The sequence below is a fragment of the Colius striatus genome, chromosome 1 (genome assembly GCF_028858725.1).
Source record: "Colius striatus isolate bColStr4 chromosome 1, bColStr4.1.hap1, whole genome shotgun sequence".
Taxonomy (NCBI): domain Eukaryota; kingdom Metazoa; phylum Chordata; class Aves; order Coliiformes; family Coliidae; genus Colius; species Colius striatus.
This window is the reverse complement of record NC_084759.1, coordinates 110,690,246-110,716,525: the sequence shown is the minus strand read 5'-3', so window position 1 is coordinate 110,716,525 and position 26,280 is coordinate 110,690,246. Positions and strand designations below refer to the sequence as shown.

General features: G+C 34.8%; 1 protein-coding gene across 1 annotated transcript in view; it reads left to right on the top strand.

Annotated features, from left to right (window-relative positions):
* Nucleotides 1–26,280, top strand: part of EPHA6 (EPH receptor A6) — a 497,763-nt gene that overhangs the window by 21,282 nt on the left and 450,201 nt on the right. Inside the window, exon 2 of the mRNA XM_062003218.1 lies at nt 16,200–16,264. Coding sequence (XP_061859202.1) covers nt 16,200–16,264 — 65 coding nt within the window. The remainder of the gene's footprint in view (nt 1–16,199; nt 16,265–26,280) is intronic.

Genomic DNA, 26,280 nt, shown 5'->3' with positions numbered 1-26,280 from the left:
ATATGTCCTGTAAATTGACACATTTTGGAATACTTTGATTTAGAATTTTACAGCAATCAGTTACTGATGCTATATTTTAGGTCCTAGTTCTATTTTTAGGTTTTTGATGGCAAGTTGTCTTCATGAAAGCAAATATGTGCAAAACCTGCCTCCCCTTTCCAACTTGTACATCATTCCTGATGTGCAAAGAATCACATATGTTTCTTTTTAGCAGTGTTCATCATCTTCCTGTACAGTCCATCTATCCATTGCAGCTTTTCAGTGCCTTTGCCAACTATGTAACAGTCTCCAATCCATGTTTTCCTACAACTCCAGTTCTGTTGTCCATTGTGAGTTTCCTTCCTTCCTTCCTTCCTTCCTTCCTTCCTTCCTTCCTTCCTGCCTGCCTGCCTGCCTGCCTTCTTGCCTTCTGCCTGATTGAGAACAGCCCTGCAAATAAAGACTTGAGGATCAGGATGAATGAAAAGTTGGACCTGAGCTGGCAATATGTGCTTGCTGCCCAGAAAGCCAGCTATATTCTGGACTAAAAAGCAGCATGGCCAGCAAATCAAGCAAGGTGACTCTCCCATTCTACTCCACTGATGAGACACCACATGGAGCACAGCATTCAGCTCTGGGGCCCTCAGCACAAGCCAGATAGATCTGTTAGAGAAGGTCCAGAGAAGAGCCACATAAATGATCAGAGGCTGGAGCACCTTTCCTGTGAGGAAAGGCTGAGAGAGTTGTGGTTGTTCAGCCTGGGGAAGAGAAGGCTCCAGGGTGACCTTATTGTTTATTGCAGCCTTTTTGTATATAAAAGGAGCTTGCAAGAAAGAAAGAGAAAGAGTTTTTAGCAGAGCTTGTAGTGACAGATTAGGCAATGATTTAAATTGAATGTCCAGAGAAAGTTGTGGATGTCCCATCATTGGAAGTGTTCAAGGATGAATGGGGCTTGGATGGGACTCTGAGCAACCTGATCCAGTGAAAGATATCCCTTCTTATGGCAGAGAGGCTTTACTTAGTAGTCTGTAGAGGTTTCTTGTAACTCAAACCATTCTGTAATTTTATAGTTTTATGATATACTGGATAGCCTTCCCAGACAAATTGTGTGTTTTGACTGGATTGTAGTCTTCACATAGTAGCAAAGAATAATTTTTAAATTATTTGCTATAATAGAGTAATTCATCTCCATAGTCGTGGTGCTATTTGTCCTGTTCTCACATTTTCTGGACTCAACCATTTCAGATAGACTAGCAAAGGAGGAAAAAAAAAGGCTTGAAGAAAAATGGTATAAAAAAAATTTAATTTAAACATTACATTTGTGATAATTATTCAAATAGAAAGATTCCTGTATTCTGCAATAATGGCATGGATGTAGTATTATTTAGTCTATATTTGGCATTGCTTTCAAAGTCCCTTGGCAGTGCTCCACTGATCCTCAGTGACATTCTTCTTGCATCACTGTTATATAACAGGCACTTAAGTCTCAAGAAGCCCTTCAAAACAGTGCTTTGAACTAAATGAGTCACTGAGTGCTACTGCATTTCCAGCAATAAGTGATGCAATGCTGTACCTGCAAAATCATTTCAGGTCAGTGGAAGTCTCACTGAAAGACTATTTTCAGTTATATCAAAAGTGACTGATTTACTTTACACTGTTTAAGCAGGAAAGATTTTGTTTAATTATTTTTTATAAAGTTCTAGTGCTATGCTGTTAGGTTCTGACTTTTTTTTCCCCTTCTGTCGGCATTTAAAGAGCTGTGGACTATTAAGAAATATGTTGAAAAATGTTTCCTGCATCAATCACATCCAAATTACCTCTTTCACTCTACAGAATTTGAAAAAAAATCCTAAAATAATATGGAAATGTAGTCTTTTTACTTTCTTTTCTTGATGTAAAATTATGAAAAAATATTTTCTTTCTCCAATCAGATTATTGTATAGCCACAATAGGAAGAAAAATAGGGTTTCTATATACTGCTGAATATGAGACCAGTCATTCAACAAACCAAGCATAATAGTTTACTAAACAATTGATGGCATTCTCAGTTCTATTTTATGGTCTTCAGTTAACTTTGAAATGTTGAAATGTACATGCATTAAAAGTACAAAGCTCAAAGTCTATATACAGTAGAAGTGCGTACTCTGTGCTGTCCAGTCTTCTAAAGCAATTTGATCTTTGGTTAGATAGTCAAAACTTATTTCCTGTCAAGTTAATGACTGGATGTTGTGTATTGATAATGTTAGAAGTATTGCAAATCCGATTATTTTGTAGGAACAGTTGAGCCTTCATGCTGATGATCCACTATAGATAAAGAGACCAAGATTTTCAAAGCTACCAATTATTAGCAGGTACTTTAGCTTGAGAGCCTGACCTAGCACCTTAAAATGTTCATGCTGTGAAAGCTTGGTTCGTGACACCATAAATTATAAATGAAGAGCTAGTGGAAAAAGTGACAGACTGATTCAGTGAAAGAGAGAATTACAAAACTGGAAAAAATTAAACTCACTGTCTGTGAATATTTAGTCAAAGGAGATAAGAAACATTATCATCAGCAATAGATAAACCTAGGATATCTCTGTGAATATTTGTCATGAGTGGAACAACTCTTCTTTGTAACAAGTTTCATTGTCTTTGGTACATTTTTTAGTCTCTGTATTAAAAAACCCCAACATTTCATATAGCAAAATGTTAATGCTATGTTTTCTTATTAGTCTTTGGGTTTCTTCCTGGATTGATTTCTCATGAGTTCTGCTGAACTCTTTTTGTGTACATCATAGTCACTTTCAGACTATAGCAGTAAGGTCAACTATATTAAATATTTCACTTTTAAAGAAGATAACTTATCAAGCAAATTAGATGCCAGTTCAGGATGCAAAAGAGAAAAACTGATCGTTTTGCTTGAGAGCATTGACACCTTTGAAAGTCATGACTGCTACTGCTGCTGCTTTGATTTGCCAAAAGCTTGTGGCTCTACTGATGGCTTGCCTTAACTGCTGTCAGCTAAAATCATTACTAACTACATCACTTTTAACGAGCAGAAAAAATACAAATACAGACTTGATGGCCCACCCCTATGCTTTGTACGTCATCGCTTGCTTTCTTAGGTCATTAGGAGATAAGAGAGCATGTTCTTTTATTTATGAAATATTAACGTCATCCTGCATTAGCATAGATATTTAATGGATGATAATAATAACATCCTGTAATTTCTAGAGGCTCATTTATATGACTTGTGGATAAATTCTGGGTGGTAGTTTAGACTAGAAAAATGCAACAGGTGAGGATTGAATAGCTATGCTTTTTCACCCTCGATACCACTTTATACAGTCATTTGTAGTATTATTATTAGCTTGGGAAGGCGGGATAGTCAAAATCTGCCATTTATGGGCTATGTGAACTCTTTGTTCTCTGTATTGTAGCTTTTCTGCCTACAAAATAGAAGTGATTGTTTTGGTTTATGATGTAAAAATATGAATTGAATGTAGGAAATCTGTTACTTAGCTACCTTAAGAGTTATGCAGAACTACACAAGCAGTAGAAGACAGAGAGAGACTGGTGAAGAGTCTTTGGCTTCAACGAATGGCTCTGTCTCACTGCAGAAGTACCTGCCTTTGTGTTTCATGCTTGAAAATTCCCTAACTGTTGTTCCCAACTGTCTGATTTGCCTATATATCAGTTTGAGACTCCAAATTCTTGCTCTCAGCCTGTCTGAAGCAGTGTACTCTGTAGCTCTGATTGCACTTGTGAGAGCACACACCCTCAAGGGCCCTGACAAAAAGCCTGAACTGATCGCTTGTCTCAGTTCTTGAGCTAGAGATTCTCAAACAGCTCTTTATGGGGCTGTGCTGCCAGTCAAGCATGAACTCTCTGTAGTTGCTTCAGCCTTTGTACCTCTCCTAACATCTGTCTATTCTGTTCCTTGGAGTCAACAAACAGCTAATTTTTCATTATGGTTATTAAGTAACTACTTGAGTAAGCAGTGGCCATCTGTCTTCCCAGTTTGTCACTTTATCAGCTGTTCTCTTCAAAAGGACTGTTGTGGAAAATGTCTGTAATTGGTTTTCGTTCTCCCTCCTCTTGAAACGAGACAGATGACCGGGTTGAAAAATATCTCTCTATCAACCTTCCCAGTAACATATGGGGCAAAGGCAACAAACTTTTGCAATACCATTTCATACTTTATGAATAAAGAGGCTAAATCTTTGGATCAGTGCAGTGCAAGAAAGAACAATTGTCTAAGGTGGGTTTGATTATCCTCATGAACTCCTATGGGAAGGTTCTACCAGAAATCCTAAGAAATTAGGAGTATTGGAGCAACACTATGGAATTATTAGCTTGGTAATTAGTCTGACTGAGAGTTATGTATAGGTGTTGTTAGACTTTTCCAAAAGCTTTAGTATTTTTTATTTTATTGCCACTCAAAAAACAGTAGTATAGAATAAGACATAAAAGAAAATGCTTGTAATAAAGCAAAATAGAAAAGATTAACAGCAAAGTGGGGAATATTAATTCTGACATCATGACTCTACAGACCAAGTCCCAATCTAATAGGATTGGCTTCAACACAGAAGTCATTTGTATTTTACCAGTGCAAGGAAAGATAAACCCATTTATCTGAATTTCACTTGTTTTTAATTTCCCTAATGAAGATGTACTCAGGTTAATAACCAGCGCTGACAAAACTGTCAGGTATTCATGTTCATTTAGAAAAATATGCCCCATAATCTACTGTTGACATGAAAATGATGGTGAATTGAATATCAATTAGCTTTTTTTTTTAAGTCAGAATAAAAATTATTACATAGGGCAGCTGGGCTCATATCATAATTTTGTGTCTCCTATTTCATTAAGGTTAGCTGTTGGCCTGCTTGTATCTCACACGTTAAACCAAAAGCTTAGGAAAATAATACAGCTGTATGATATAAAGCATCTTTGGTATTATTTTCTGGACCTATGAACAGCATTCATTTGCCTCACTTCATTTTAATAGCCATCTCTGCATAAAAGGAGTATCTTTGAAATGAAAGCTGAGTCAATGGTTAAAAACACACTGTTTCCCTGAGACCTAAACCCTCTTTTTTTCTCATTCTTTCTGAGGAGTCGATTAAAGTAGAGTGATCCGCTTCTACCTACCAGGACGTATTCTTCAGTTCTGTCTTCACTGATGTCCTACAGGGCTGACATTGCAGTGTTCAGCCCCTTCTAATGCATTTCAAATGTGAGAATTCATTTGAGAACCTACTCCTATGTTATTGCCCTGTTTGGAAGTGCAGTGTTCAACTGGAGAACTTTGAAATCACTTTGATACGGCTCTTTTGAAACATCTAATTTTTTTAAAAAAATTCTGTGTTATTTGGAAAAATTTGTATTGCCTGTTAATTCTCCATTCCACAGTTACTTGAGGAAGACTTGGGGGTTCATCTGTTCCTGAGGTAAACACATTTCTTTTAGATGTAAATCCGCTTTCTTCTTACCTTAGTAATTTTTTCTCGTTTGTGAATAAGACTCTCATTAGAGAAGCAAGCATTTATGTTAGACCTCAAAATACATGATTACAGGCAAAACAACTTGCTAAGTGGCAGAATACGTATTTTAACTGTTATTCCAGAAAGATTTCAGTGCAGAAATTGTCATGTATTTCTTTACTGACAGATGCATTTTCCGCATGTGTGGTTTGTTTGGTGCCACTGAATGGATCAGGTTGATTCCCAAGCGTCTGCTTAATATTCATGAAATAAAGCATGGAATCCGCCTTATGAGAAAGCCATCTTTTACTATCTGGCATTATATTCCTGTGACTGGTAAATTGTTTAATTTATCTTTTTTTTTTTGGAATATTTATCTGTATTAGGAATAGAGATTAAATTTGTGTGATAAAGCAGTGCTTTGATACTGAAAAAGAAAGCCAATGTGTTATCCTAGTAGAATAATCCTTTAAAAACTTCAGTCTTTTTGTAAGTTGCTGTCCTGGTTTTGACCAGGACAGAGGTAGTTTTCTTCCTAGTAACTGGTACAGTGCTGTGTTTCGGATTTAGTATTAGAATAACATTGATAACACAGTGGTGTTTTAGTTGTTTATAAGTAGCGCTCATCCTAAGTGAAGGACTTTTCTGTTTCCAGTGCTCTGCCAGTCAGGAGCTGCCCAAGAATCTGGGAGGGAGCATGGCCAGGACAGCTGACCCAAACTAGCTCCAGGGCTATTCCATCCCATAGGAGGTCATGCCCAATACAAAAACTGGGGCTAGTTGGCCAGGAGGGACAGATCTCTGCTGGGGCATCGCTCAGCCGGGGAGAGCAACTGCACTGAGCAGCCCTTGTCTTTTTCTTGTGTTTTATTTGTTATATTGGGATTTGTTATTTTCCTTTCTATTACTATTATTGTAATTAATGATAATTATATTGTATTTTATTTTATTTCAGTTATTAAACTTCTTATTTCAACCCAGGAGTTTTACTTTTTTTCCTTTCCAATTCTCTTCCCCATCACAGCGGGTGAGGGAAGGAATGAACAAGCAGTTCTGCGGTGCTTTGTTGCTAGTTGAGGTTAAACTGCAACAGTTGCTTTAGATAGATCTTCACCATCAGAGTGATCAAATATGTATGTGCAGAAGAAACGTGGATGGTTGCATCACGGTGGAGATAAAAGAATCTCTAGTTTCAGGCCATAATAAAGAGCTCCTCTTGTAGTTCATCTTTCAAAGACTTTTCTCATTTCCATTGTTAAATGGCAATGAAGGTTATTTCACTTTCCTTCTTCCACTTGATTATTCTTTTTTGTACACCAGAGAAATATGTATCACAAGATGTTTTGTACAGAAAGCAGCTACAAATATTTCCTACTTTTGCTTAAATAATTGTAAATGCTAACAGTTCGCCAAATAGTCTCTATTTTAATTGTGCTGATACTACTTCAGGAGTGAACTCAGCCTGTTACATGATTCCTAACGAGAAAAAAAAATCATTTAAAGAAAAGCATCTAGGCATAATTGAATTTTTCAGAATTAACCAATTGTTTCTGTTTTCTTCATTTGTCTGTTGGTTTGATTGGTTTGGGTTTTTTTCATTAAGTATTTTAGCACTATTCTAAGTAATTTTAATGCTATTAACAACACCCCACAAAAATAATGGAGAAAACCAGAAAATAAATTCTGTGATTAGTTCTTTTGGGAACAAGAACTCTTAGGTCCTGAAAATAAGTTTGTCCTTCACAGTTTTTTTATTTTACTATGTTTTAAGCTCCAACTGTATAAAATAGATAGATGTTTAAATTTGTCCAGTATTTTAAATATTTAATGATCCTAAAGTAAAAAAAAAAATATAAGTATCAGTCATATAATTTAAAGTAGCAGTATGACAAGATACAGGTGTGTTTAATGGGCTGTGTAGAGGTTTTAAATTGTAAATTATAGTAATTGCTTATGAGACCATTTCAACAGGTGTTTAAGGTATTACAATTGCTTATTCTACAAGAAAGCAGCATTAGGAAGGAAACAAAAATGTTCCAGTTAAAATAAGAAATACTTGTTATTGAATACTTTAAATTCTAAAGTTAATCTAAAGTTTGACAACTTGTAGCCACAGACTTGTTACTTTTTAAAATTCCACTGTTCTGCTTTCAGAAACGTAGGTGTTAACAATACTAAAAATAAGCCACAGTAAATGCAATAGGCAACTAACTGACTATATGTTCTAATGATGGTCTTTTTTGTTATTGAAATCACATGTAAGGACTAATGTCTTGTTCCTTGAATAATAAAGACAAAATCTTTCTCCAAAATGGCAGACTTTTATGACTGTCCAAATTTACAGTTAAAATTTCAACAGTAATTTCTAGATTAAAAAAAAAAAATAGCCATGAAGTAGATTATTTATAAAGCCTTAGAAGATGCTGGTAAAAGACAAATTCCTTAATCCCTTGGTGCTGTAAAAGTCACAAAATTAATTAGCATTTTGAGTGTCAAGTATTGCTGGGTTAAATTCAGATTTCACTTTTTTATAGATACTTTGGAGGTACTGAAAGGAACACTAGGTTATTTGTTTAGAATGTGACTTTTTTCATCCTACCATGGCTACATGCCTTGATGTTTGGAACTAATTGTAAAATTGCATTTTTTTTAATGCAAATTAAGTTAAATGTTCATGTGTATGTTCATCTAATGGTGCTACAGGTAGAATTGCATGTGATGTTCATGACTTCTTTTTCTGAAGTAATGTGATGACACGATCATGGATCAATTGCATAGTATTATTAATGAATATAAAAATCCAATTGTTATGAAACAAGTGGCTTATTTCTTCCTTCTACCTTCATAAACTCCAACTGATTAAAAATATATAGAGTTGAAAAAAAATTGGCAAATGAATTACAAACAGAAAGGAACACCTAAGCTTAGAAAAGTTAATTGTTATGACATATTGAAGACCAAATATTGAAGAAGATTTGGTCTTCAATATATCTTATCCACTTAATTGTTCAAATGAAATACGGTATCATTCTGAGGTTCCATTAATTGCTGCTTCAATTTCACTAACTTCAGGGGCTTGATAGTATAAGAAATAATGGTACTGAAGATAGAGCTGAAATCAGATGCATCTGCCCCCATCAGTTCTCTCAGTAGGTACAAGAATTACCCTTTCATTTTAAATAATTAAATACATTAGATTTCTCAGTATGTAGTCTTATGATTTTAGGTAGCAAGAATGAGGTATAGCTTTGGTTTACTTATCTTGCTTATTTATGTGGTCCAGTCACATAAAATATGCATTTCATAATCCAAATTCAATAAAGTCTTCCACTAAAAAGCACAAAAGTAGAATACATAACAGCTTCATCTCATTTTTAATATTTAACACTTAATCCAGTAAAGTTACTGTGATCTAACTGAGGAGTCTGCAAAGGTTGGCAATGCTAAGAGTAATATAACATTAGAATAATGGAATTTGTGTTGATTTTTGAAGTGAAAATGGAAGAAAGGCAATGTGAAAAAGGATAATTTAAAACTGGAGCTTTTGGTATGAAAATGTTGGCTTACATTCCAGTGAGAGATGGAGCAGTAGGATTAAAGCAGCCTTCCACTCTCAGGAGAACAAGCATGTTTGCATGTAAGGTATGGAAAGGATAATTGTATTGGCTCTGAAATAGCAGGAGCACAATGCAAGTGTAGGAAAGCAGAAAATGATACAGCAAAGAGCATAAATTTTAATTTCATTTAAAAAATTATTTTGCCAAGAAATAAGTAACAAGATTCATTAGGAAAAATGATTGAATAGAAAAGGTAGGTAGTGGCATTTAATGCAAAAGAACCACTGCTTGTTTTAATCTTATTAGCTCAGAGCCACAGGAATTGATATTATATGTATCCAGTTAGTAGTTGGAAACAGTGGGACAGAAACAGATTAAGTGAATCAAATTACAAAATAGAGTAAGTTATTACTTAAGCATCTATATGTAATGTATGGAAATAAAAATGGTGCTGTGGGGGAATCAGTTTTTGAAGTTTCTCACTGGACACCTCATGTAACTAGGAGTAAAACACTGCCAAGTTAAAGACAGGCAGTTATCCAACATAAAAAATACTGTAGCAAATGTAATAATGTTGCAGACTTACTAGGACAGAGAATGAATGAAATGTTGAGTTTTGTACCTGAAAAAATATTCTGAGTAGTTTTCATTAGAGAATTCTAATTATGTGTTTGTGTATGTGTCCAAATTTGAACTAGAAAAAGGTGGATGTGGAAATTCCTTTTAAAAATTCTTGATTGGGAAATCATTGATCAATTAACAAAGAACACTTTAGGATAACAGTTCAACCTACATTAAACATGAAAGCAGGAACTAGAAATATAACCATTTGTGATAATTTATGGAAAAGAGAGGTTACATATGGAAATCAATACATGTTAGAAAACATGAAGTGTAGAAAACTGGAAATAGAATCAAGGTATGTTAGATAAAAGCCCAAGTCATACAACACAATAATGGGAGTTTGTCTATTGTGTTATGAATAAAAATGTTTCTGTGAATGGTATTTAACTATTTTTAGAAAGATGCAGGAAATAAAGTGTTCAGAATTGAGAAAATTAGAAATTAGTAATTTATTCACATAACATGAAGAATATGAGGTACTCCCCATCTGGCGTAAATAGTTCTATTCCAAGAGTCCTGAAAGAATTGGCTGAGGTAATCTCTGGCCTACTGATGGTAAATTTAATGAGTTTGGGGACTCAGGGAGTTCAAGAATATTGGAAGAGCATAGGTGTTAGAGTACTGGTTTGAAAAGAAAAGGGAAGCACCATTAACCAGGTAACTGGATTTTTATAGAAATCATAGCGTAGGAGAGGATTTGAGAAGTCATTTAGCTTCCCTTCTCTGCCCCAAGGCAACATGAGATTATGTAGAAATCAGGTCTGACAGTGTTTAAGGTGTCCTAAAAGCCTCCTGTAGTGAAGATTCCCCAGCTTCCCAATTAGTCACAACTATTCCTCTTCTTTACAACTGTAGGGGTAGTAAGGATTTTCATGAAGTCTAACAAAAACTTCTTTTTACTGTAATTTAAATCTCCCCTTCCTTTTTGGCCATCAACATAAAGAAAAGATTACTCTCTTCTGCCTTAAACAGCCTTTTACACACTAGACTCTTAGTGTGTAGTCCTTCTGATTTAACCTCCAAGAGGTAAATGACTCCAGTGTACTCACACCTTCCAGAGTACAGCCTTTCTAGAGACCTCATCATTCCCGTTGCTCTGCTGTGGTATCTTTGCAACTGATTCAGGTATTTTTGGAAATAGGGCACTGAAAACTCTACACAACACCACTGCAAAGGCTTACAAATGCTGAAGAGAGGGAAAAGCTTACTCCATGTATTTTACTGGCTATAATCCTATTTATCTCAGTCAAACAGCATTGTTGATACTTTGTTTACTATATGATTTGGTATGACTCCTATATACTTCTATATATGACTTCTATTACAGAACTGCAATCAAGACAGGTACTTCTCATCATTTATTACTCAGCTCATGAATTTTGCCTAAATCAGATAGCTGGTGCATGCAAATAATGGAAATGCTAGAAAAAGATTCAGTTGATATGTATATAATGAATGCAAGTTCATTTGTTTTATGGAAAAGAGGCCTGGTCAAAAAACCCAAGCATTTAAATAATTTTTTGCAGTTCATAGCTGACAAAAGAATAGTGAATAAAGAAAGAAAGAGGATGTGCAGACATAGAACAGCCTTTATCATTTAGTAAAGGTTAGTCCTTTAAAGTAAAATTTGGTTTATTTTAAAAAATGGGTCTTTGTACAGTGAAGAATGAAAATGCAACCCAAACTGAAAAATAATAATGAAGAGGTGATTCTGTAAAGGTCAGCGATTTTAGTAGACTAATGACTACCTATCAGTACAATGTTACAGTATAAAATAGGCTAATGTGCCCTTGGATATATAAACAGGATATAAAAATAGGCAGGATTCTTTAGCTTACAAATATTGTTAGAAGGAATGATTCCAGAATACTGCAGGTGATTCCATTTTAAGAAAAGAAAAAGACCATAAAACCTTAAAAAAAGTGAAGACACTTCAGTCACTCTTGAGGGGTGGAATTTGGAGACTTGAGAAGTTCAGTCTATTTGTCTTATAAACTAATTGTGCTCAATAAATAAGTTCTCAGAGAAACAAAAAAGTGCCACTTTTTCCTGTTTCTAGGTGTCATTTGTAACAGTCATTGTAATGACTGCCTACTCTTCTGGAAGATACCAAAACTTTCCATCTTGATTTAGGCATCTTTTAGTCAATGCAGGTGAGAGATTCTGCACACAGGACATCTGTAGCTGTTGAACGCATGGCATGTTTTTGCTGGCTAAGCCACAGAACAGACAGATAGGGCAAATGTGCTGCCAGGCTATGCAGCAAATGCTCTCCACTCCCAATGCAGGCACCTGGCAAGTCTCTGCTGGCCCATCAGTTGTCATCTGGGTGGGACGTGTTGGAGTGAGCTGGTCTACTGTCTTGCCAAGTTGTCTTCTGAGTTTTGGCTTTTTCTTCTTAGGATTTTTTCCCCACTGTTGTTTTTCTGGAGTTCCCTAAGTTACTAGTATCGCCTTAAGAAATTAATGTCTGTTAATATTCTATCCTCCTTGCAAATCTTTGGGTTATTCATTATAGAGATCACAGTGAAATGCATTAATCTACAATAAGCAGGAAATTAAGCTGGGAGATCTGATAGTCTAGTCTAATGTTGGACTACGATTCCGTGAAGTTGGCCAAAACCTTTTATTCATTTAAAAGTGTAAGGTCAGACTGTCTGGAGTTATGTAAAGTAAGAAGAGGAGAAAATAAATTGATGAAATGAATGTTTGGAAGGCTTTTTCCTTGGTGGTACAGATGAGAATGTAGAGTTCATCTTCAAAAGAATATTTTGGAATTAGAATTAAAATTCTGCACTATCAGTCTTCAGAGCTCTGCTCATTGTAATTTTAAATACAACAGTTCCCTCAGGAATAAGTAAAACCTCTGAAAAGATTAATTTCAGTTGTAAAGTCTAATAATAGCAGTGTAAGATATGTCAAAAAAAAGAAAAAGAAAAAGAAAAAGAAACAAGCTCAATATGGCATAGTGAGTTATAATAATGTAATATCCCTTAAAGTATGTCTTGGAAAACAAAGCTAAATGCTTGTAAAAAGTTGAACTGTGCAGTTAACTAAAATATTTAGTTTACAGCTGTATGTTTAAGTCTGTATGTTATTGCTGGGCAAGTGACAGTATCCAACTCAGATATTTAAGGAAGGACATGCAAGTGCAAAACCTATGTTATTTTTATGCAAATAAATTTTGAGCTCATTTTGAATTGTGACGTGACTTTGTAATGACAGTGTTACCCCTTTTCACTCTTTTCCACTCTTCAATTTTCATACTCTGTCACCTCAAAAACCTGGCTGCTACAAGGGGAGGTTGAATTTCAGAAATGTCAATAATGTTGCCTAGTTGAAACCAATTTATTTGTAGCTTTTTTTCATAAATATTAACTGCAGTAGTTCCAGACACACTCTTTTGCATATGCTGGAGGCTAATGGCTTGTCCATGATGGCCACTTTGCATGAAGTCTCATTGAAGAGAAATGAGGAATTTTAGGGCATAGAAAAGAGTATAAATAAGTAAACATAGGGATAAGAGTCAATAAATTACTTCTTTCCTTAATTTGTTTTTAATTTTTTCTCATTTTAAGCATCATACATGTAGTATCCATGGTCTCTTTTTCGTCTCATTACATGAGAATTTCTAGTTATTTTGAAACTTTCAGTATTCTGCAGTCAAAAGAGAAGCGTTCATTGCAGTATGTAATTCAAGTGCTTACAGGTGGGCATTCTTCTTAGTCTGGATTTTTTTGGCAGAATGAATTTTCTGCGAAGGAACTGCAAATTGGAAGCTTCTTGGCAGTGCAAATTTGTCTGCCATCAGGTCTGTGCTGCTGGGGTTAGACTGCTTCTTAATTACCTCATTTAAAGATAGCTTGGGTATCTCTGTCCCACACTGAAGTCTTTCATGTAGATATCTCCAAATCACTGAAGTGTGCAAGGATTTTATTACTTTATCCATGTCTTGTATAGCTAGCCCTGTTGATATCACCGCTTTGCTGGGGTTTGTATTTCTTTGCTGTAAACATAATGTGATCTGCCAGTATTTGCACATATTTGATTGTTTGCTAATTATTTTACACCTTGTAATATAAGTACTGTTGAAAGGACAGTCTTTTACGTTTCAATATTTTAATTTCTAACTCTAAAGATAATTTTGACTGGTAGTTGTTTGGTCATTTGAATTTTCCAGTTTGAGATTCTAATAGATTTGGTGGCTTATAGGTGAGTGGATATGAGTATACAAGAGGTTTGAAATGTAAAATGTATTAAAAGGTATATTTTGACAAAATGAAGTTATTTGATAAGGATCATTTGGAAAATGTATACAAGAAATTTTACTAGATTATGATTCAACTAAATTTAAACCTATCATACTTTCAGTCATGAATTTATTATAGTTTTTAATTTTTTTGATATATAGCTTTGAGCTTTCAAGTAGTACTTGATTAAGTCAGGCAAGGAATTAATTAATTGAGACTCCACTGAAGAAATGAATTAGGTTTTTTTCCTGTATTTTGAGGCTTGTTCCATGGAAGTGTTAGTTTTGAATACCTGAATGATCTTTATTAAATCATGGTCCTGCTACTGAAAACTTGTAAAACTGAAAAGACACTTCATCCCTGATGCTATTTGTAGAAAGCATTCATTTCTGCCTATAGATCCGTAGGTTTAGCAGTAGCATTTAATGTTTTGATTTTACTATTTACTTAATTCTGTATTAAAGAATTAAAGTATCATCAGTATAGCACTTGGTAAGTAGCCAGATACAACCTCAGCTGAAAAATAAGTATAATTACAAACAATCCCTGTGGACCATGCTGGAGATGTGGGTGGAGAGAGGAGAGATGGAGAATGTAAACCAAACTCCTAAGATGAACTGAAATATTCCCATTTGGTCTTCTCTTTGAAAAGGACATCACCAATACATTAAAATTTTAAGTTTTACAAAGGAAACTGCATGTTACAGCATCACACAATTTCCAAATGGAAAGACACTTTTGCCTGATACAAATAGAAAATACTATGATAGCTGTAAATCACAGCATTTTAAGTAAGCAAAAGGCAGCAATGATCTCAGTGGGGATAATGATTCCATTATTTTTAAATAAATGTAAAAAAGTTTAATTCATCTTCAAAGCTTCATAAACTGGTGAAGTAATGAAGAAGTGAAGAGCAGAATACATCCCTTTATTGACCATCCTTTTAAAAATGTCATTAGTTTCTTTAAATAAATCATTAAACCTCTATTTGGTTAATGTTGGGCTCGTTATCTGACTAAATTTACTGATAAGACTATTTCAGTTTCAGGTTAAAAGTCAACATATATTCAGATATAGAGGAACTCTAACTGTAACTCATAAAAAAGACAAAGCAAGATGCTAGGTCAAGTTTCGTCTAATAAGCTGACGTGTTCATACACTTCCCATGCCAACGTGCCTTTTCGATAAAGCAAAAAAAACCCATAAAGTGGTTTCGGCTGTGACTGCTCTATGGCTCTATAGAAACACATTATAGATAGCTGTATATCGATTATTTAGACAGATAAGAGGTGAAAGATAGTGTGCAACAATATAAAACCCCCAAATCTATGGATAGTGGTGTCATGTTCCAAACTAATAGCTTCATTTTTCTCCATCATTTAACCATCCAAAGAGGAACTGGAATTTGTGGGCTATAAGGACAAACTGAGTGTTCAAAGCACACCAACTTCATAATTAAAATAAATTACCCTACACAATACTTAATTTTATGTTTAAATCCCAATTTGCATTTCTTACAGGGTTAGATGAAACAATTCCATTAGAGGGCAGTAGTACATGTAGGTAAACGGTCTTATGTGCTAAATATTTACTTTAGTTTGCAATCAGCTTCCTTATCTCTGTGAACTGTGTCCTGTATAATTTTTTCATTATTAGTTAAAGGAGGAGAAAAGTGATAATTTAATACATTAAAATAATACTCTGTAATACAGTAATGTACATTCTGTCATATAAAATGAATATGACAGAAGTGATGCAAAATATAGATCACAGCTTTCAGTACCATGATGTTCCTGCTAAAATATCAACTTTAAAGTTGTTAGTCTTTCTATGTTCTTTCTGAATGATGCAATTTGTAAATTGTATAACTTTTATTTATGTGAAGTTCAAAGGGTTTTTAATCTTAATTTTTAAACTCTATTTTTCTTTGTTTTATCTACTTTAATGCTTAAGTCAACTTGTAGACTTTATAGACTTCCAGGCAAGAGATTGTAGAAGTGGGCATGCTTATTCAGGCACCTTTTCATGATTAAGCATCAGTAGCATATTGCAATTTGGCAATGATCTCTGCAAAGAATTTAAGTTTAAAGTATAAGTTATATCTTCTGAGATATTTGATATTGAAATGGAAGCCATGAAAGCCTAAATGTTTAGATTCTGGTTTTATTTGTACTCTGATGTTTTAATTGCTTTAATAATTTTAAGCCGATATACCTTGCTAATATGGCTAGTTCAATTCATACCACTTTAATACTTAACTATATTTTATATATCTAATCCAAGCAATACCACAAACATACCATTTCTTTTTCCATTTTCAGTTGTGTTACTTGATACTACAGCTGCCGTTGGAGAACTAGGATGGAAAACATTTCCTTTGAATGGGGTAAGTCACTCACCATTTTGTTTTTATTGTCTTGACTTTAACATTGTAACCTTCTGGAAGTGAATGGATGGCTGTTATACCTTGGTGAATATTCTTGTAATACAGACTTGTCAGAAAGATTGTAATTCACAGGACTAGAGCAGTCTGTCTTGCAAGTAGGAATAATAACAGACACAAGAATAATGTGAATAGACGTTATTATGCCCTTCTTTAGCTTTCCTGAGTGTTAAGAAACTATCTTACTTGAAATATGATTCTAAATGTTACACATCATAAAGTTCCATATTGAGAACTCTTACACTGGAGGAACTTGTTATGACTAAATATTTGTGAAATAAAGGGAAAAATAGGTTTTGATTTTATAACTTGAAACAAAACTTTAATGATTTAAGAGAGAAATAATATGGACTTCAGCCAAATCTGGTAAAATGGTATAAGGTTAGCTGGATCAGGAAAACATAAAACTATTCATGTCATTAAACCAGCTTAAACATTTAGAGAAAATATTTAAATAGTTTTGTGGGTTTTTTCACTGGCCATTCTAGATTAAAATTTACTATTCCAGTTTAATGTCCTACATGGATGCGCTATACTGTTAGTAAAGATTTCCAAGAGGCACTTAACATTACATATAGGGCCCCAGAGTGTTAGAGCTGTCTGATGTATTAGGAGATGGTGTGGTCAGGTGAGTATGGGAAAGAGGAACTATGCTTCCAAAACCTGTCTTCTTCCACCCAGCTAATGCACATAAGACCATCAGAGGCATTTTTTAAGTTAAGGTACAGTATCCTGGAGCATTTAACACCTATTATATCAGCTTCTAGTTCTGATATCACTGTGGGTACTATGTATCACTTATTTTTATATTAGCTGATATTATCTTAATTCTTGTACATGATGCATATAATTACATCCTTCTCCAAAATAAGCTTAGAAAATACTGTTTTTCCCAGTAAAAAAATCTCTTCATTTTTAGTTATTTCTTGTGATCAGCTCCAGAAGGAGGAAGAAATCGTCTTTCCTCAACACATTAAGAATCCATTTTTGTAAAATGCCTTCTGTGTGTCTGCCCTCAGGGTTTCAAGCAATGTGACATTTCTTAATCTCAGCCTGTTTTCGACTTTATGGATTACTATTTTTTTTCAGGATTTTCCAGTTCTTTGTATTCGTATACATAATTTCAGACTGTTACAAGTACTTCTGTGTTCTACACTTTGTATGCACTTTCATGCAATCTGAGTCATAATTCTGAAAGTTTTATTTCATTAAAAAATCATACACAAAGCAAATTTTGTCATAAAACATTATGAGAAAATACAGCAAGGAATTTTTTGCTCTAGCTTTTTGATGGGCTTTATTGAATTGAACTTCTGGCTGCCATTTGGAAAGCACAAAAAATATCAATTCCTAGTTACTCCAATAACAATAACCACAATATAACAATATAAAAATATACAATATAATAATAATTCTTTTACTCCAAAATTAATAACTGCTATATACAAACACAAAGCCCCCTATGCTCAAAGTTGATATAAAACTATTAAACAGCTATTAAAACATATATTTTTATTCATCATACGTACCCTTAATAGGTTTGCAGCACATCGAGGTTTTTAGGTGTTTTAAGACCTTTGCTGTGTTTTAAGAAAGGCCAGCACTTACCTACAAGTACTTGGGATCAATTATTACTGAGTTTCCCAAGTAAGTATGATTACTATACTTATACAATTAAATATAAGTAGCTAAGAGAAGTGTGCATATAGTGTTAACTCAGGAAGAAAATTTGTATAAACTGTTGATGAATTAATCTAAACTGTAAACAGTATAAAAATTCCTGTGCACTGTAACACAGAACTTTTGGAGCAACCTTTTGGGAGGTTGTACAGGTGAGAGAATATATGATTTGGAGAAGCATGTCTCATTTATGAAGGAAACGAAAAGATATTGGCCACATACAGCAAGACATGACTGGATATGCAAAAAACAAGGTCCCCCATTTCTCCCAGTGGAATGAAGGAAAATGCCTTAGGTTGACATTCCAGAAAAGGCCACTGTGAGCAATAGGACCTAATAGCAATGGTGCACTTCTGAAATGGTGTAGAAAGAAGGAGCAAACAAAAAACTCCAAATAAATAGAGAAGACAAATGACTTCTTTGAAATTAGAGTTATTTCTTCCACTCACTGGGAGTTATGCAGAACTGCTGATTAAAATTGATGTTTTGTGATTTTTCAGAATTAGTATCACTCTGACAAACTTTATTCAAATATTTAAAATGTATATTTTTGTTTAGCTATTTGAACATGCTGAAAAATTATATAAAGCTATTGAAATATTTAAAAGTTACATTACTTTGTCTTATAAACTATTAATGATCCTGAAGTTAAAAACTGAATTTGAATGTATTTCTAAACAATATCTTTAAGTTATTCCAGGATCCTGTACCTTACAGAAAGGTAACAAGAAAATTGATTAAGCTTAGAAGTGATCACATAATTAACAGAATATGACATTGAGATACTTTATAACACTTTTATATACAGTCTCTGAAGAAAAAGTTCAATTATGGTGTTTATTACTTCATTGTTATCAAACTATAAGGTAAAACAGTGCTTTTGGGATTGGCTGATAACTCTTATTATGCCTACTGATGTAGCGAAGAACAATAAATCTTTTGTCCTTCTAAATCTTTCACAAACATCAGAAATGTTAGTTTATGTCCACAGTGCTGAGATACATATCTGTCCTAATACAATTCAGAATATGGCATAATATATAAGAAGAGCATCTCTGTGGAGAGGGTCCTGGTGAGTGCTGGTTGATCATAAAGTAAACATGACCCAGCAATGTGCCCTCATGGCCAAGAAGGCCAATGGCATTCTGGGATGCTACTCTGCCCTGTGACGCCTCATCCAAAGTCCTGTGTCCAGTTCTGGACTCCCTTTCTCAAGAGAGATGGGAAACTTCTGGAGAGACTCCAGTGGAGGGCCAGCAAGATGATCAGGGGACTGAAGGAAAGACTGTGGGAATCAGGACTGATCAGCCTGGAAAAGAGAAGACTGAGGGGAGATCTTATTAACACAAGTATTTAAAAGGTATATGCCAAGAGGATGGGGCAGCGCTTTTTTCTGTTGTCTTAAGTGACAGGACAAGGGGCAATTGACATAAGCTGGAACATAAAAAGTTCCACTTAATCATAGGGCAAAACTACTTTACTGTAAGAGTAACAGAGCACTGGAACAGGCTGCTCAGGGATGTTGTGGAGACTCTTCTCTGGGGCTTTTCAAAACCCACCTGGACATATTCCTGTGTGAACTGTTCGAGATGAACCTGCTTTATCAGGGGAGTTGATTTAGATGGTCTTTCAAGGTCCTTTCATCCCTTACCATTCTATGTTTCGGTGACATGATTCTCTAATTATTGGTGTGACTGAGACTATCACTGCAGAAATAATGAACCTAGTTCATCCCATGATGGGCACATTAGCATTTTCTCTTTGTTTTGGATGAGTGTGACATATTTTGGTTTCTTTGTGCTTTTGATAGATACTTTTTGTTTAGATACTGTGTAAGTCTTACATGTTACTTTAATAAAAGTGTTTTTTTAGTAAGTGTTTTGATGTGTAAGAAAAATGTCATTGACATATAATTACTGCTCTGATGAACATTTTTGAGGTTAGGAGGATGGGTGATACATTTTATTGAGACTGTGACATTAAGAGAAGTCATTAACTTACTGGCATACTAAGTCACAAATAATGTTTCCATTAATTTAAATAGCAACTGAATAGTAATGCTTGGGATTTGGGTAATATTGCCCCAGAGATTTTATACTAACAGGCTAGTGTAAAGTAGGATAAAAAAATAGGAACTGTTGCTTTGTAATTTGCAGAACCTTAACCTTCACCTCACAGAGTTTTTATTTATAGTAGATTTGTAACATAATGTTTGCAAACTTTCCACAGTTTTGGTAACCTCTAGAAGTACCTACCTAAGCAAGTCAAGATACAACACAGTAGTATCTTGTATGTGACATTTGTATGCAATTCTATCATTTAGCTGCAAAGATGAGTCATTCATTGATTCATAATATAAAATGTGGTTTTATTTTTTTCATTTTCTTCCCAGTTATTTGTGCAGTCTTCCTGAAGCACAAGAATATGATAGTTTTTCTTACAAATCTCTTGTCTTTATTTGCTTGACAGATTTTTTTCCTCTCATTTTGAACAGATAATAAATTAAGTGCTTAGAGCTACAAAAATGCAATGTAAAACGTTAATATCTTTGAGGTCAATAGAGTGAACTTTTTTTGATTGAGTTCCAGTTTGTCTTCTCAGTGATGCACTGTCTAAAATTTCTGCTTTAATAATGGATACATTTGATACTTCCTCTGTTCTTTGGGCTATGGTTCAAAATAATTGATTGATTTATGAAAAAGCATGCTCAACAAACTGACACTCCATAACCTTGAAAATCCAGAACAACATGTTTTTGATTGGTACAGAAAATGGAAAGGATCCCTTCATTGTTTTCAAAAAGAGGCTATGAATGTGAGCTAGTGGGCAGGCTAGTCTTGTGAACCATTATGCAGGGTTCCAGCTGATGCCAGTTCGTTAATCTTGGGGACGGGATTACTTTTCTTGGATTTTCTTATTAAAACCTATGATGCTGCGACTGGTAGAAGGGCAGTCTTTTTCTAGGGGTTTAAGCAGTGTTTTAAGTGGTTAACAGGGTGTTGAAATTAAGAAGGAAAGGCAAAAAACCCTGAAAGCCTAACTAAAATGTAGGGGTTCACAACACTTATCTCTTAGAAGTAATACCTTGGGCAACTCCAGTTGTTGGGTTTTTTCCTTCTGACTTCAGTTTAAGTTTTCTAAACAATATTGCTTATTTCTTATTGCATTAAGCAGTGTAACACAATTTTGTGAGCAAAGTTTGTTGATGAGCTGTGATTTTTAGACTATTGTCATAAGGGCCTGTCCATTCCTGGTGAGCTTCTACCATAAGTATGCTTTCTTAACTCTAAAAATGCCTTGTTTTGTGTGAGCTGAATTTACTTTACAACTGTGAATTTGGAATAACGTATTCTTATTTCAAGAAGAGAATTATTCATGAATAAATATTCTGCTTCTAACATTAATCTAAATTTTAACTTTTATGTAGTCACTTCATAAACTCCAAAACATTTCCAAATTAACGTAAAAGAGGGTAAGGTAACACAAAGCTGTGAGAAGTTATTTAGTTGTGAAAAAGGCTCATACAAGCTACCTTGACTTGTCATAGTAGGCAAAACGTATAGCCTCAGCAGTAAAGATCCTACTAGAAATTCTGTAAATTATTTGACAACTGTGTGAGTGATGAAACTATTTTAATCCCAGTTCCTGCGGTTATTTGAAAAGCTTCCTTCTGAATTGGTAGTTTTTCTATTGATTTATCCACAAAAGTAATTTTGTTTGGAATATCTTCTTTTTTAGTGGGGGGAAATCTTTTAAATTTTTAATAAGTGTCACTGGTATAAAGTTTTAGGGTTGGTTCATTTTTCTGTTTTGTTGAAAGTGGACTTGTTAAAGTACTGATTAGTTTCTTCCCTACCAGACATGATTCTTTTACCCTGTTAAAATAGTTGTTTTACAGTAAATGTGTCAGTCAACAATACACTTTTTAGATCTTAGCTAATTAGAAGACGTTTCTTTAGTTTATGGTAACACATTTTTGAATAATTGTGTACCATTTGTCACGATTACTCACTTTCTAATCTTTTTTCATGTTGTAATCAGAGAAGATTCAAAGATTTTTCAGTGCCAACCAGCAAACATGTCTTTCAATACAGCTGCATTCATCTTCACCTTCAGTTTTAACAGATGTCTCTGAAGGTGATTGGGACAATATGTCTTGGAACATTCTTATACAATATTTTAGCTTTTTAACTGTTCTCTTAAGTAGATTGATTATTTTTTGAGAATTCCTCTAATTTTCTTTGAAGTCACATGAAACCAAAACACTTCTAAAGAAAGGAGAAGCTTAGGCTTCTTCCATTATTAAAACTATAAAGAAAAAAGCAATTAGCAAAAATAGTACCACTCTCCAATACAATGTAAGATGTTAACTAAGAAAGTTGACAGAGAAAGAAAGGCAGTCAGGAAGGCAAGAAGGAAGAAAAGAAGGCAGGAAGGCAAGCAGGCAGGCAGGCAGGAAGGAAAGGGAAGACAATAAGACTTTGCTGTGTATAATGATAACACAAGTATCAAGTTCAGGTTTAGAAACAACACACACAATGTAGTAAGAAGGAATGTAAGGTGGGGCAATGATAAATAAGAAAACAGAAGCAAGTAATCTGAAAGTGGTAAAAGATAAAAAGATAAGCAAGTAAAACATAACAAAGTATCTGAGATACAAGTCTAGATGTGCATAGTGAAGTCACTAATATGCAGCAAAAAGTGAAGTTAGTGCATTAAACATGCCCAAGTATCAGTATGACATCATAAGAAAAGGGTAAGGAGTGTAAGGTAGGTATGATGATACTTGATGTCCACAATGTAGTTCTGTTTTTCTAATGTCTGTAATCTGTGCTTGAATATTGTAAACTACTTTTAATCATGCATCATTTGACACAAATGTAGTGGCAGAAAAAGGTCATAGCATGTTATGCTTACAAAACCATCTTTGTAAACATAGCTTAAGGTCAGGATTTGAGGGGTGCATAAGATGCTTTAGGGCATTATAAACCACAATTAAGAAATCTAATTGTATTTGTCAGTTCCTGATCTTCTCTGTGATTGGAGAGCTATGACTTAGTGCACAAGGCACTTGCGTCAGTGCCTCTGCTTCTTAATATGACATATTGTGGTGGATTGACCCCAACCAGCAGCTAAGCCACTGCCCAGTTGTTGCTCACTCCTACCCAGCAGGACAGAGGAGAAAATCAGAGAGGTGAAAAGCTGTGGATCAAGATAGAGATGGTTTAGTAAGTGAGGGAGGGGAAACAGTGATGCAAAGGCACTTACTCATCACTTCCCCCCACCAGACCAATACTCATCCAGTCTTCAAGCAATGACTACTTTGAAAAAAACCACCATCCCCACTCCCACCACCTTGATTGTTCAGCATGACATTATATGGGATGAAATAGCCCATTCATCACTCTTTGTCCTCTCCCTACTTACCCACTCCTACCCTCCTTCTTGAGAGGGCAAAGTGAGAAACAGAGAAGGCCTTGATAGACTGTTCAGCAACAACTAGAACACGTGTTAACAGCACTGTTTTGTTCACCAGTCTAAAACATAGCACCCTATGACAACTATGAAGGAAATTAACTTTATCCCCAGACAGAACCAGTAAATGTAATTAAATTTCAAGTTGCGTGAAAATGAACAGAAAAAACTGTCAATACCAGAAAAAGAGTTCTATCTGAAGGTGTTTCACTTTTATTCCTATGAAGTAATGGAATCATTTAGATTGGAAAAGACCTTTAAGATCATCAAGTCCAACTGTAAACCTAACACTGCCAAATCCACCACTAACCCATGTCCCTAAGTACCACATCTACAGATCTTTGTAGTACCTTCAAGGAATGTGACTCAACCACTTCCCTGGGCAGTCTGTTCCAATGCTTGACAACCCTTTCAGTGAAGAATTTTTTCCTAGTATCAAATCTAAACTTCCTCTGGTGCAAGTTTGACCATTTTCTCTTGTCCTATCACTTGATAAGCACCCCCCATATCACAGCCTCCTTTCAGGTAGTTGTAGAGAACGATCATGTCTCCTCTCAGCCTCCTTTTCTCCAGGCTAAACAACCCCAGCTCTCTCAGCCTCTCTTCATAGGACTTGTTCTCTAGACTCTTCACCGGGTTTGTTGCCCATTTCTGGACATGCTTCAGCTTGTCAATATGCTTGTTGTAGTGAAGGGCTCAAACCTGAGCATGTTACTCAAAGTGCAACCTCACCAGTGTCCAGTACAGAGGGACAATCACTTCCCTGGTCCTGATCACCATACTGTTTTTGACACAAGCCAGGATGCTGTTGGCCTTCTTGGCCGCTTGGGCACGCTCTGAATAGTCTGTTCCACAGAACTGCAGCCATGTGGATAGATGTTGCAGAAGTACTAAGAAGCAAGGTTTTAAGTAAGAATTGAGGACATTTTTGAGAAAAAAAATGCATCCGAAATTCTAAATTCATCTCTCTGTTACATATCTTTATTCCAGTTCAACTGCAATAAAGATGTGTAGTTACATCTGTGACCGCTTACCAGTAGGATTTCAGAGGTGTCACAGAGGCTGTGGTTTTAATAACAAGTTTAATAGAAGGGATCTAGTTGTCAGAACATTTAACAAGGATGAAGGAAAAAAAGTAAGCTAATCAGATTTTCATACAATACGGGGAGTTTACAAAGATGACAGTAGGAACAATATTTTAAGTCACATATTTAAGCTGTAATTTGGACATAATCAAACACAGAGCTCTGCAGTGCCATATTCATAATGCATGTTGATGGTCAAGGTGTTGTATGAGGGAAAATGTAAATTGAGGGCTATTTTTTAGAGACTGATTTCTCTCTGCAGGCCTTGAACAATTAGTTATATCCAAGATGTAGTTAAATGTCTAGAAAAGCTTTTCTAAAGGAAATGCTGCTGTTATATGAGATGACTTGCCAGTTAGAGTTAAGTTTCCATGTTTCTTTTTGAAGCATCTCTTAAAACATACAAGATTTTCTTGAAAACTGTGTGTCCCTGGGACTATCAATATCTAAGTAATTTAGTGCATATCTGAATTTTTGGTTTTACCTGTATTCCCTGTAAAAATGGCAAAATTCTTAATTTGTCTGCATATGTAACTTGAAAACCCTGGTCACAGAATTACCTATGACCGCTGGGAATTTTACTGTTTACTGGATCGGTACAGGGTTATCACAGCATGTTCCATCTGAAATGGCTAAATTCACAAAATGTACTAGGCACTGTGAAGAAGAGATATTATTTGTCATGCTCATTTATTTTTTGTACATACATTTGGGCAGTCTCCTGATTATTTTTCCTTTAGATTTGTGTGAAACATCCAGCTACAGATTTCACAGAGGATAGTCACTGGCAAAGTACACTGTCATGTCCTTAGATATTGCAAACACACTTCAGCCTATTTATGCTTGCCACTCTGCAGTCACCAATCTAAAGCATTCATAGTCAAAACAATGAGATTTAATTTGCTGTAAATTTAAAATCCAAATCCAAACCAAATCACTTCTAGGAAAACAAATACAATGAAGGCAGATTATAAACATATTCAAATAATTCAGTACAGAACAGCTATATATGGAAATAGTAATCTGTAATAGGAAAGCAACAGGAGTAGTCTCTAAATTGCTCAACCAAAGCAATTTATTGTATATTTAATGTATTGTGTGGTAAGTCTGAACTTTATGATACTAATGTTGCATATACTTTTTGCATTATTTCTCCATTCCTGTTTAATTTAAATGGTATTGCATAAGAACATATTCCTAGTAAAGGCAAAATTTCCTGTATAAAACTGGGACTATGAGCCATCTGCAAAGCAAAAGCATTTTTCTTACTGGTCTTCTAGTAGGATGACCTCTCACTAGAATGTCAAGCTAGGAGCTTGTCATCTCCATTATATCCTCGATGACTGTTCAAATATTTAAGGTAAAATATGTCAAGGGAGATAAATTCCAGATTGAAGCCACATTGCTGAAATTCAAGTATATCAACTTATTAGTGAAATGTTATGTGTTGGGCTTTTTCTTGCCCATGATCTAACTTCCTTAACTCCCTCCCCACAACAAATACTCTGCTTTCTTACTTGTTTGTTTGCTTTCATGACCATTAGGGACTCTGTTTTCTTGTGGGGTGTTTTGAAATCACTTTTGAGTGAAACATAACAGAAACAGAAACATAATAAAGGAAACAAAGCAGACAGTCTTGTATTCTTTGATGCAGTGAAGTGCTATTTAAAATAATAACCTTAAAATACTAACTTTTTCTTAAAATCATTTGTTTGTACT